This window comes from Triticum aestivum, chromosome 1A (genome assembly GCF_018294505.1).
Source record: "Triticum aestivum cultivar Chinese Spring chromosome 1A, IWGSC CS RefSeq v2.1, whole genome shotgun sequence".
Taxonomy (NCBI): Eukaryota; Viridiplantae; Streptophyta; class Magnoliopsida; order Poales; family Poaceae; genus Triticum; species Triticum aestivum.
The window spans coordinates 460,655,478-460,664,688 of NC_057794.1; the positions used below are offsets into that span (position 1 = coordinate 460,655,478).

At 48.4% G+C, this 9,211-nt stretch overlaps 1 protein-coding gene and 1 long non-coding RNA gene across 4 annotated transcripts; one reads left to right on the forward strand and one right to left on the reverse strand.

The window, feature by feature from the left end:
- Window positions 1-2,493: 2,493 nt before the first annotated feature.
- LOC123147450 (uncharacterized) lies at window positions 2,494-3,371 on the forward strand. Its single transcript, XM_044566735.1, has one exon. The coding sequence runs from the start codon at window positions 2,577-2,579 to the stop codon at window positions 3,117-3,119; it is 543 nt and encodes a 180-aa protein (XP_044422670.1). The 5' UTR covers window positions 2,494-2,576; the 3' UTR covers window positions 3,120-3,371.
- Window positions 3,372-3,935: 564 nt separating this feature from the next.
- LOC123147525 (uncharacterized) lies at window positions 3,936-7,647 on the reverse strand. 3 transcript variants are annotated; one of them, XR_006473311.1, is made up of 6 exons: window positions 7,500-7,647; window positions 6,614-6,977; window positions 5,316-6,522; window positions 5,088-5,175; window positions 4,349-4,570; window positions 3,936-4,173 (listed from the first exon to the last, which is right to left on the reverse strand). It is a non-coding gene; the product is annotated as an uncharacterized lncRNA (long non-coding RNA). The 3 variants fall into 3 exon arrangements; XR_006473320.1 differs by having other exon boundaries at window positions 7,443-7,647; XR_006473271.1 differs by having other exon boundaries at window positions 7,372-7,647.
- Window positions 7,648-9,211: the final 1,564 nt, after the last annotated feature.

A 9,211-nucleotide genomic window follows, 5' to 3' on the forward strand; every position in this document is an offset into this window, starting at 1 on the left:
CCAATTACAAATTACATGTTGCACCTCCACATCTAGTCCACTCCACACAAGAACAAGAGACTAGAGACTACTCAGGACATACCCCATTTGCTCAACTTTTATAGAGACTCCTCTACATCACCTCGAATGAGTCCTGCAGTACGCCAGGCATGTCCCTCATGTTCCACGCAACGCACAACCCTAGCAATCTCCAGGGTAGCACCATCTAGTACCACCGAGTTTCGGTGCTTTCACAGCTCCCATAGGCCTAAACTTGTTTCTTGGGTAGGGTTACAAGGGCAGCTCGTAGGTTTCTCCTATCCAAAGAATGGGATTCAGGGAAATGGAACCTGGAGATGCCAGGTGTCTTCACATTGAAATCTTTTTACGCCAAACTAATCCAAGGCCCTAGGGTGCGATATGCTAAGGCATGTGGGCTTCAAGGGTTCCGCTAAAAGCCTGCATATTCCTTTGGCAAGGTTCGTTAGATTGCCTACCATCAACATTTAATCATCAGACATGGAGCGGCCCGGGCAATGACTGTTGTGCCTTTTGCGGCAACCTAGAAAATGTCGACAACATCCTTTTCGAGTATGCCCCGGTTAAGTTCCTATGAAGCTGTCATGGGAAAAGCTTAGGCGCTAACTAGGCTCCAAATTCCTTGGTAGATCAACTAGAACCACTTCCCATCTCACGAGGCCAACACCTTAGATTAGCCTGGCGCTCGTTTGCGCCCTTAGATTGGGCACTTTGGACCACCCGCAAGAAAATTGCTACCGAAGGAAAATTTCCTACTCATCCAGATAACTACATTTTTAAATGGCCTCTTTTCTTTCTGTAGTGGTGCCCTCTAGGGAAGAGGACTATGATGAGGCCAACGAAGTGCTTTGCAAGATTAAATGCCTCCATGCAGAAGATTACATATTCAAATCAACAAAGTGCTCTCATGCAAACAAAACCGCCTTAAATGCCTCCATGCAAAAGAAAAGAGACGGTTAATCTTTTGCAAGAGATTAAGGAGCTCTGTCTTGAAGCCTTGATGCTCTTAAGATTACATATTTTGTAGTAGGGTTTCGCCTTTGTGCGGTTATGTTATGTTTTCCCCCTAGCCTTATTATTTGGCTAGTTGTTTCTATTCCGGATGTAAGACTTTGTAAGAATCTATAGTTTGTGTTGGCTTCATTAGTTTAAAGCCGGACATCCTTGCGCCTTTCTTCTAAAAAAATCTCTAAACAGCCGGAGCGACCTCCTCTAAGGGTACACAATTGTACCGTAAAACCGAAACCCTAATCTAGATAATGTGTGCCGATCAAACGTTTACAAAACCTGGAACGTGGTGGCTAGCACTCAACTATCAAGGGTAGCGAGCTCTATTGTCCTTGCCTTGTTTGTTGAAGTATGATGGCGTCCTTGTGACATCTCTGTTGTCACCGATTACCAAGTTAACAGGAAGATGATACTATATACTCAAAACAGAGCTGTACTTTTAAGGCGGTTTGGTTTGCATGAGAGATTTCGGGAGTCTAATAAATTGCGTTGCAAGGGTACGCAGCTAAGAGCATCTCCAACAGCCGCGCTAAACAAGCGCCGCGCCGCAAATTTGGTCATTTTAGCGCGCGTAACTCGGCGGGTTGCTCCAGTGGGCGCACAATAATCGCGCGCGCGGTATAAGGAGTTGGGCGCGCGGTCGGATTCGCTATCTCGCGCGGTGTATTTGGGGCGCCCGTTTCCGCGTGCGGCACACTCGAGCGCTCGCACCGCACTCTCTCCTCTCCGCCTCCTACGCCCGCGCGCGCCGGCGCCGGCGAACTGCACCCATGGACACACGCGCCGGCACCCCGCTCACCCCATCCTATAGCCGCGACCCCTCCACCGCTGCCGCCGCCGTCGCCGCCGCCGCAAACCCTAGCCCGGGTGGCGTTGGCCTCGCCTCCGCCGGAGCTCCTCCGACCATCTTTGGAGGCAGAAGAATGGTCTTCCGAGGATGAGGATGAAGACGAGGACGAGGATTGATGTGTCTTTCATTTGTGTCTTGAACTTGATTTGCATTTTGAACTTGGTTGGACGAACTTGTGGGTATGATTTTAAACTTGTGGGCATGAACTTTTATTCATCAACTTGTTTGTGTGAAATTTTATATGTCATGTTCATTGCATTTTGAATGTTTCAAATTTATTTTGTGTCCAAAATGCCATATATGCAATGCCCCGGCGAGTCGCGCGCGCTGCTGGAGCGACGCGCACGCTGCATTTTAGCGCGACTGTTGGAACCAGCGCTGGCGGCCGCGTAAAACCAGATGAACGGCACGCGGCAAACTAGTTTTTAGCGCGCGGCGTGAAACGCGGCTGTTGAAGATGCTCTAATGATTGATACGTTTGCCTGCTGCAATGAGGTCCTTGTCAATTTACAACCCAAGTTAGAGCCAGACTCGGACCCAACCTCACGGCAACGCGACCTCAACACATGTAACACATCTCCGGATGCCCAAACTTAAACCCAAATCTACCCCCACACGGCCCTACCTCCTCACCAGCAAACCTGGCAAATAATAGCCGGCAAGAGAACACCCAAACAACCAGGAAAATCCACACGCCATCATGGCCACCACGCGACTCCGCCTCCTACTCCTCCTATTCACGCTGCTCGCCGGCACCGCCGTCTTCTCCGTCTCCGCCGCCCGCGACGCCCCTGCCGAGCCGGCCGTCGCGGGTCCGGTCGGCGCGGAGCCGAGCGCCTACGAGATGTTGGAGAAATTTGGCTTCCCAAAGGGAATACTCCCGGTGGGCGTCACCGGCTACACGCTCCGGCGGTCGGACGGCGCGTTCCAGGTGTTCATGGACAAGGATTGCGAGTTCGAGGTGGACGGCGGGTACAAGCTTACCTACAAGCGGACGATCTCCGGCAGGGTGGCCGGCGGCAGCTTGTGGGACCTCCGGGGCGTCTCGGTGAAGATCTTCTTCGTCAACTGGGGCATCGACCAGGTGGTCATGGCCGACGCCGACCACCTCATGTTCTACGTCGGCCCGCTCTCCCAGGCCTTCACGTCGGACAACTTCGAGGAGTCCCCGCAGTGCAGGTGCCGTGGCAACGGCGTCGCGGACGTTGGCGAGGGCGCCGGCGTGGGCGTGGCGACGATGTAGGATCGGGCTGTTGGTTACGTGATTTCATATACGTACGTGTACGCAACAAACTGTTGGTTAATTTGGTTTCCGGGATTGGCGCGCGTGCAATTCTTGCACGCGATGCTGTGAATTAGTTGATGTAAGTCGACGGATGCACAGCATGATTGGTGTGCGTGCAATGCGCTGCACACGGAGGAAAAGGACCCCATCAAATAGGGTGTCGATTCTATTTGCCTTATCTTTGTGATTCTTCTTCTTCTTCTTCTTCTTCTTCTTTATAATGCGTGCAATTGTCATATTTTGCTTAGTACTCCCTTCGTCTCATAATATAAAAGTGTTTTTAATATTATTATAGTGTAAAAACGCTCTTGTATTATGGGAGGAGGAAGTATTATTTTTACTAGTAAATGTGCCCGTGCGTTGCAACGGGTAAAACAAAATGACTTTACAATGCGAGAAAATCACTTGATTTTATAATTTCACATATATCTTTGTTTAATTACCCATCTTCCGTCTAACCCCAATGCCGAGGTAGGTGGCCAGAGAGGCTTGCTGCACGCACACACCTGACACAACCAAACCAATTCCTAGCAACGATCCACCACAGCCTCTCACCCGGCAACGCTAATGCCGCCTTGTGGTGCACCAGTGGATTGGTGTTTGCGCTTGTTACTTTAATTTCTAAAACCAAGTATGTGATGTTATCGACTTGTTGACGACCGAGTTGTAGGTGCTTGACATGAACTCGCCATGCCTTATAAGCTTGACATGTTGTTATAACTAGTCTAGTGTATAACTTGACATGAATATAAAAAATATACAAACTGAGGGAAATACTTGTCCTGCTAGGTCACTATTTTGAAAAATGTTGGTCTTTACAACTCGTCATGCTTCAAACAATGATGTGCACAGCAAGACCACGATCCAACTCATAACCAACAAACACACTCACTCATACTGAATCCAACATAACCAGGAGAAACAGAGAGACAAAGGATTCAGTGTTCAGATGCAAACATATTGACAAGCATTGTAGATTCTTCGCCGAGTCCCCTGTTTATGCCTTCTTCTCCTACCCAAAAAAGATGACGGTGCTTAGTTCTATAGGGTCAGCAGTATGGAGCCCGGCGTCTTCCGGGCTTTGAAGTCAGCGTGGGCGCGGGACGCCTCCGGCAGCGGGTGGGTGTGCTTCACGCGGATGTGCAACAGGTCAGTATGTCACACAGCAGGAGCAAGACAAAATGTACCTTAAATATGTGGTGAACCAGCATATGGACAGTCATCCCCTTCAGCACGATAGCAGCCGCTGTGTGATCAATCAAAGGTGTGATGGGAACCAACATTGGCTGAAATAACCTGCTCTTTGGCATAAGAGCCCATCGGCTTGCCTGCGTAGGCGACAACATCCCCAATGTTCCTGCCAGTCAGCCCGGGCCCTACGGCGGTCACCACACCAACAACTTCCATACCTGTTGGTTGAACAGATCATTAAGGTAGACAATAATCTAACAGAAACATTAATAACAGTGCCAATTGATAGAAGCAAACAACCTGATGCCATATAGTGTCACAGGATAACACAACAGAACACCAATTCTTCTTTAAGCAATAAAATAAATTGGAACATTTGGTCTTATGTTCAGTGAGCAATGATCTTGAGAATCATGCTTCTGGGCATCTAAAAGAGCGGACAACCAAACTTATGGTGTATGTATCAACTGAAATGTTTGTGCGTGGTTTGAGACATCTTTGAACCGGTAACTGAGATAATGTTGGTTTGGTTGGCAACTGGCCCGGGATAGATACATTTTCTTCGGTTTCATCAGCAACAGCAAGCTATCATCAATCGATCTAGTGAAATAATTGCAAGGTTTTTCATCCATACTGTACAAACAGGGGATCTAGTGAAATCAATTGGAAAAGGGCTGCGCTAATGGCAAGGAGCAAGAAAAGGGCAGCTAGCTCGAAATCCGATAAATCGAATACCTCCTGGCTTCAGTTATGAGAGAGAACTCCAAGGCAGGATAAAGACCGAGTTGGATTCAGCCGCGTGGGGAATGAAACAACATTCAACCTAAATAAACAAAATTAGGAAATAGTTAGTCACTAACAATATTCAGAAAATTGACGGTAAAACAATCATGTTGATATGAAAAACACAAAATTGGACTGTAAGACCATAATACGCGTAGACTGGTCGGCGCCCGTCATTACCGCTTCTTTCTTGGCGTCGCTGGACAGAAGCCCGTGTCGCTCGACCCACTGCTGTCGTTAGACATCGGCATTGTATCTCACCATATCCCGCCTGGCATCTATATCCTCCCCACTCACGAATCAGTGGCAAAATCTGTGAGAGATGTTCTGCTAGACTGTTAAGGGCTGAATTGGCTTATTTTAGTGAATTTGAACATTCTATGGGATGACACTCATGAATAATCACTGCCCATTAGGCCGTTACTGTCTGGTTGTTTGCTCGTGTGCTCATATTCAGTAATTGCAATTTACAAAATAGTCTATGTAAACTTGTCCTGCAATTTAACTGTTCAAGGAGGTGTTTGAGGATTTCTGATGCCAATATCTTTAGATGGTAACCGGCTATGCACTCCTCATTTTCACTTGGAGTCGACTTCTACTAAGTATATGAAAGTGCATTTGTTTCTTATGGCTTGTGTTCTTTCTTCTTTAGAGGGTCATGGACATGGCTTTCTTCGCTGAGGACGTCCATCGTTTAGCAAGGTATTGTTGTACAGAACAATAACATAATCTGAATTTGTTAACCCAGTTGGCAGCACAACAAAAAAGCTATCTTCACTCTCCTTTGGATATATATCACATATTTAACAGTCTGGGGTCACGCTTCTTTATTATTTATACTATATAAAAATATCTAATCCTTTTCTTTATTCTTTATTATTGTGTGGGTCATATATGCTAAGTTGTTCTCTTCTGCTGCAGCGCAAGTGTGGATGGACATACATACAGTAATCTCATGTCTGGCTAACATATTTACTTTTGGCAAGAAAAGTGAATTTTGGAGTTTCAGCTAAAAACTTCCATCGAAACTGTGGAGTGAATGACTCTAAGGAGTCGATGAATAATGTCCGTAAGCTAGGCAACAAATAGAAATGGTAAAACTAATATAGAATAGTATCAGCATGGTTGGCCATCAATAGGATAGTAGTTTGCTCATATAGGAGAAGAAAAGGTAACTAAACATCGCCAATTGGTATCAAAGAAAAACAAACAGGCCGATTAGATGAAACAGGGGACCAGCTTTAGAGCATTTGGTTCCAAAGCAGGCCACATTTGTGAAACAACCATAGTAGTGACAATTCAAATTAGAAGACTATAACAGAATGATGAGAGAAAGCACTTGTAAGGAATCTGCCGACCCTAGAGAGGAGCAATTCCCTTGTAAAGCCTGGCATTATTAACCAATAAGTTAGAGCGCATAGGATGAGGGTAAGTAAAGCAAATCATGAAGTTGTTAAGATGGCTGGAGATTTACTTACCCAGCAGCACCCTCAGATTTGATGAACTTGGGAAGCCCATCACTCAACCCACAAGCAAATCCAGGTTGTGTCTGCACACGGACCATGACAGTTTCAAAGGGGCATAGAGCGATATCAAAAATTACCTCAGCAGAAGCTGACCCTACAAGGTAAATTATAGGGTCATGTACTTCACGGCATTCTCAGGCCCAACCATATCTGAGTAGGTCTTCTTAAAGAACTTGTAGAACCCAAACTTGCAAGCCCCCTGAGCACTGTAACCAAGCATGGTAGGCACCCATCCCCTGAAAAATCCCCTAGCTCCTTGCTCCTTTAGCAGAACGCTAAATCCAGATGAGATGCTCTTGTATTTCGCCGGGTCAATCTGAAACAATTGATAAAAATGTGTTAGGTCCAAAATACTTACGTCAAACCTATCAACACTTTACCAGGTGCAGCTTAGAAGGTCCAAGATGGAGAGCAAACACATAGCAGTACATCTCAAATTCCATTATTCTCAACCAAGAAGAAACCCTTTTCTTAGAAATCAGACTACATCCCATAATAAATCACACCCATCTCAATTATCCATTTATACACATCACATGCATCAGCTAATCAACCCATATGAACTGCTTGCTTGTTTTATTTTATACAGTAGCTAATCCACCAAAAGAAGCTAAGGAACTCGGAACAAAAGCACACAAGGAATCATTGCAGGCAGTTCTATGCCCTGGAAGCAACACAAGAACCAGGCACATAGCATGAAGAACCATTACCTGCAGGTGTATTTCTCAAACACGCACATTGGAAGAACCATCAGATGCAGGTAAATACAGCAAGCACGTACACATGAAGAGCAATCATGCCACGGGTACATCATTCTCGGGGAGAACAGAAGGCCCACCCTTGGAGAGCTTCGTCGTCCTTTAGGAAGCAGCCGCCCCCATTTAACCTCGTCGTGGATCAGGTCATGGCCATGGCAGCTCGACGTGGATCTCGCCGTTGCCTTGGCCTCCCGTCTCACCTTCCTCCTCTCTCCACGCCAGAACTGGCGCGTCTGCCTCAGATTGAGCAAGCCCACGCAGGGGTGTTAGCTCGTGGCATTGCTGCCCCAAATCGGCTGGTGCTCCAGTTCGGCGACGGGAGGAGCCGTGAGGGGGAGAGAAAGGAATGCCCAGTGCGAGGGTGCCGAAAGGTGCGAGGGTGCCTAGCGAAGGGAGGCCGGCGTGGTGGGAGAAGACGGCGAGCGGGAGATGCACCGGTGAAGCCCTGCTCGAAACCCTAGCCATGGGGGCGGGGCTGCGAGCGGGCGATAGATGCCGGGAGCGGAGAATCTGGCCGCGGGGGAGGGAGGCGCGGACTGTGGGGAGCTCGGGTACATGTTGCGCGGTGCCGGAGCTCACCGGAAGCGGTTGGCGTGGGTGGTGGCGGCGGCGACGGCGAGGACTTCTGGGCGAGAGGGAGAGGAGGTGAGCGCGAGCCCGAGCCCGTGTGTGTTTGGGTATTTTTTTTCGTTACAAAAAGTGAAACGTTACCCACTTAGAAATAGGACTGCGGGTCAAATTCCCAGAAACGGAAGGAGTTTTTTAAAAAAACGCCGACGACGTACGGGCAGAAGCATTAGCTGCTTTATTAGTAGGTAAAGATTCAACGTTTTTATGTCGTTTATCGTCTTTCGTCCGTTGATGAGCGTTACATGAGTGGTGGTGTCGAGCTTGTCGGGGGAATGTTTGTAACGGAAAAACATTTGGATCAATTAACCAATCTCTAAAAAGGAGTTTTCTAAGCGCACATCACCCCTCCTCCGCAAGTGTAGGGGTGCCCGGATAGAGCTCTAGTTTCCCCACTTTGGGTTTTTTTATATAGTAGGGTTACACGCCTAGTGGAGGTGGGGGGAGGGGGGATGTCTCCTTTACGTCGGGAAGGACCTGGCACCACTGGGTGCCCAGATGGCGGCGCAGAGGGGCCGACGACTCCTCCTTGACGTGGCGTCCAATTTGTACGCTAGTGTTAGGCAGAGGGTACAGTGGCTCCTCTTTGAATCGACACTCGATTTGGACGCCGGGTTGCGCGGAGGGGGCAACCATGACGAAGCCTAGTCGATCAATGATAGGCACAACATCTCCTCCATCTGCTGCCTGAACTTGTCGTCTGAGGGGGCCGCTGCGGTGAGCAACGATGGCTGCTTGTTCTCATCGTTCAACATCGTCTACACCTTTACGGTGGATGGAACTGTGGAGGACGATGATCCCGACGACCGTGGGTGACGACGTGAACTGGATCCGAAGCCCCTTAGATCCGTCATCCTGGCGTGACGGCGGCTTGTTCGAGTGGTAGCCGTCCAGCAGCATCACGTCCGAGTCTTCTCGACGTTCGTCTTCTTGCCCATTCTGGCAGGCGGAGGTGCCGTGGTGTGTAGCGGTCGGTGGAGGTGTGGGAGAGGAGGAGGATTGTGTGGATATGATTTGTGAAGGAGGAGGCCGACAAACTTGAAAACCAGATTAGGCTTCTCTATCATCACGCCACAATGAATGCAGGTAGGCTAGTGGCCGGTGAGCCAGTCATGCCGGAAAGAATGCGCGGAGGGTTATAGAGCGGAGATCGGAGAGGGTTTCT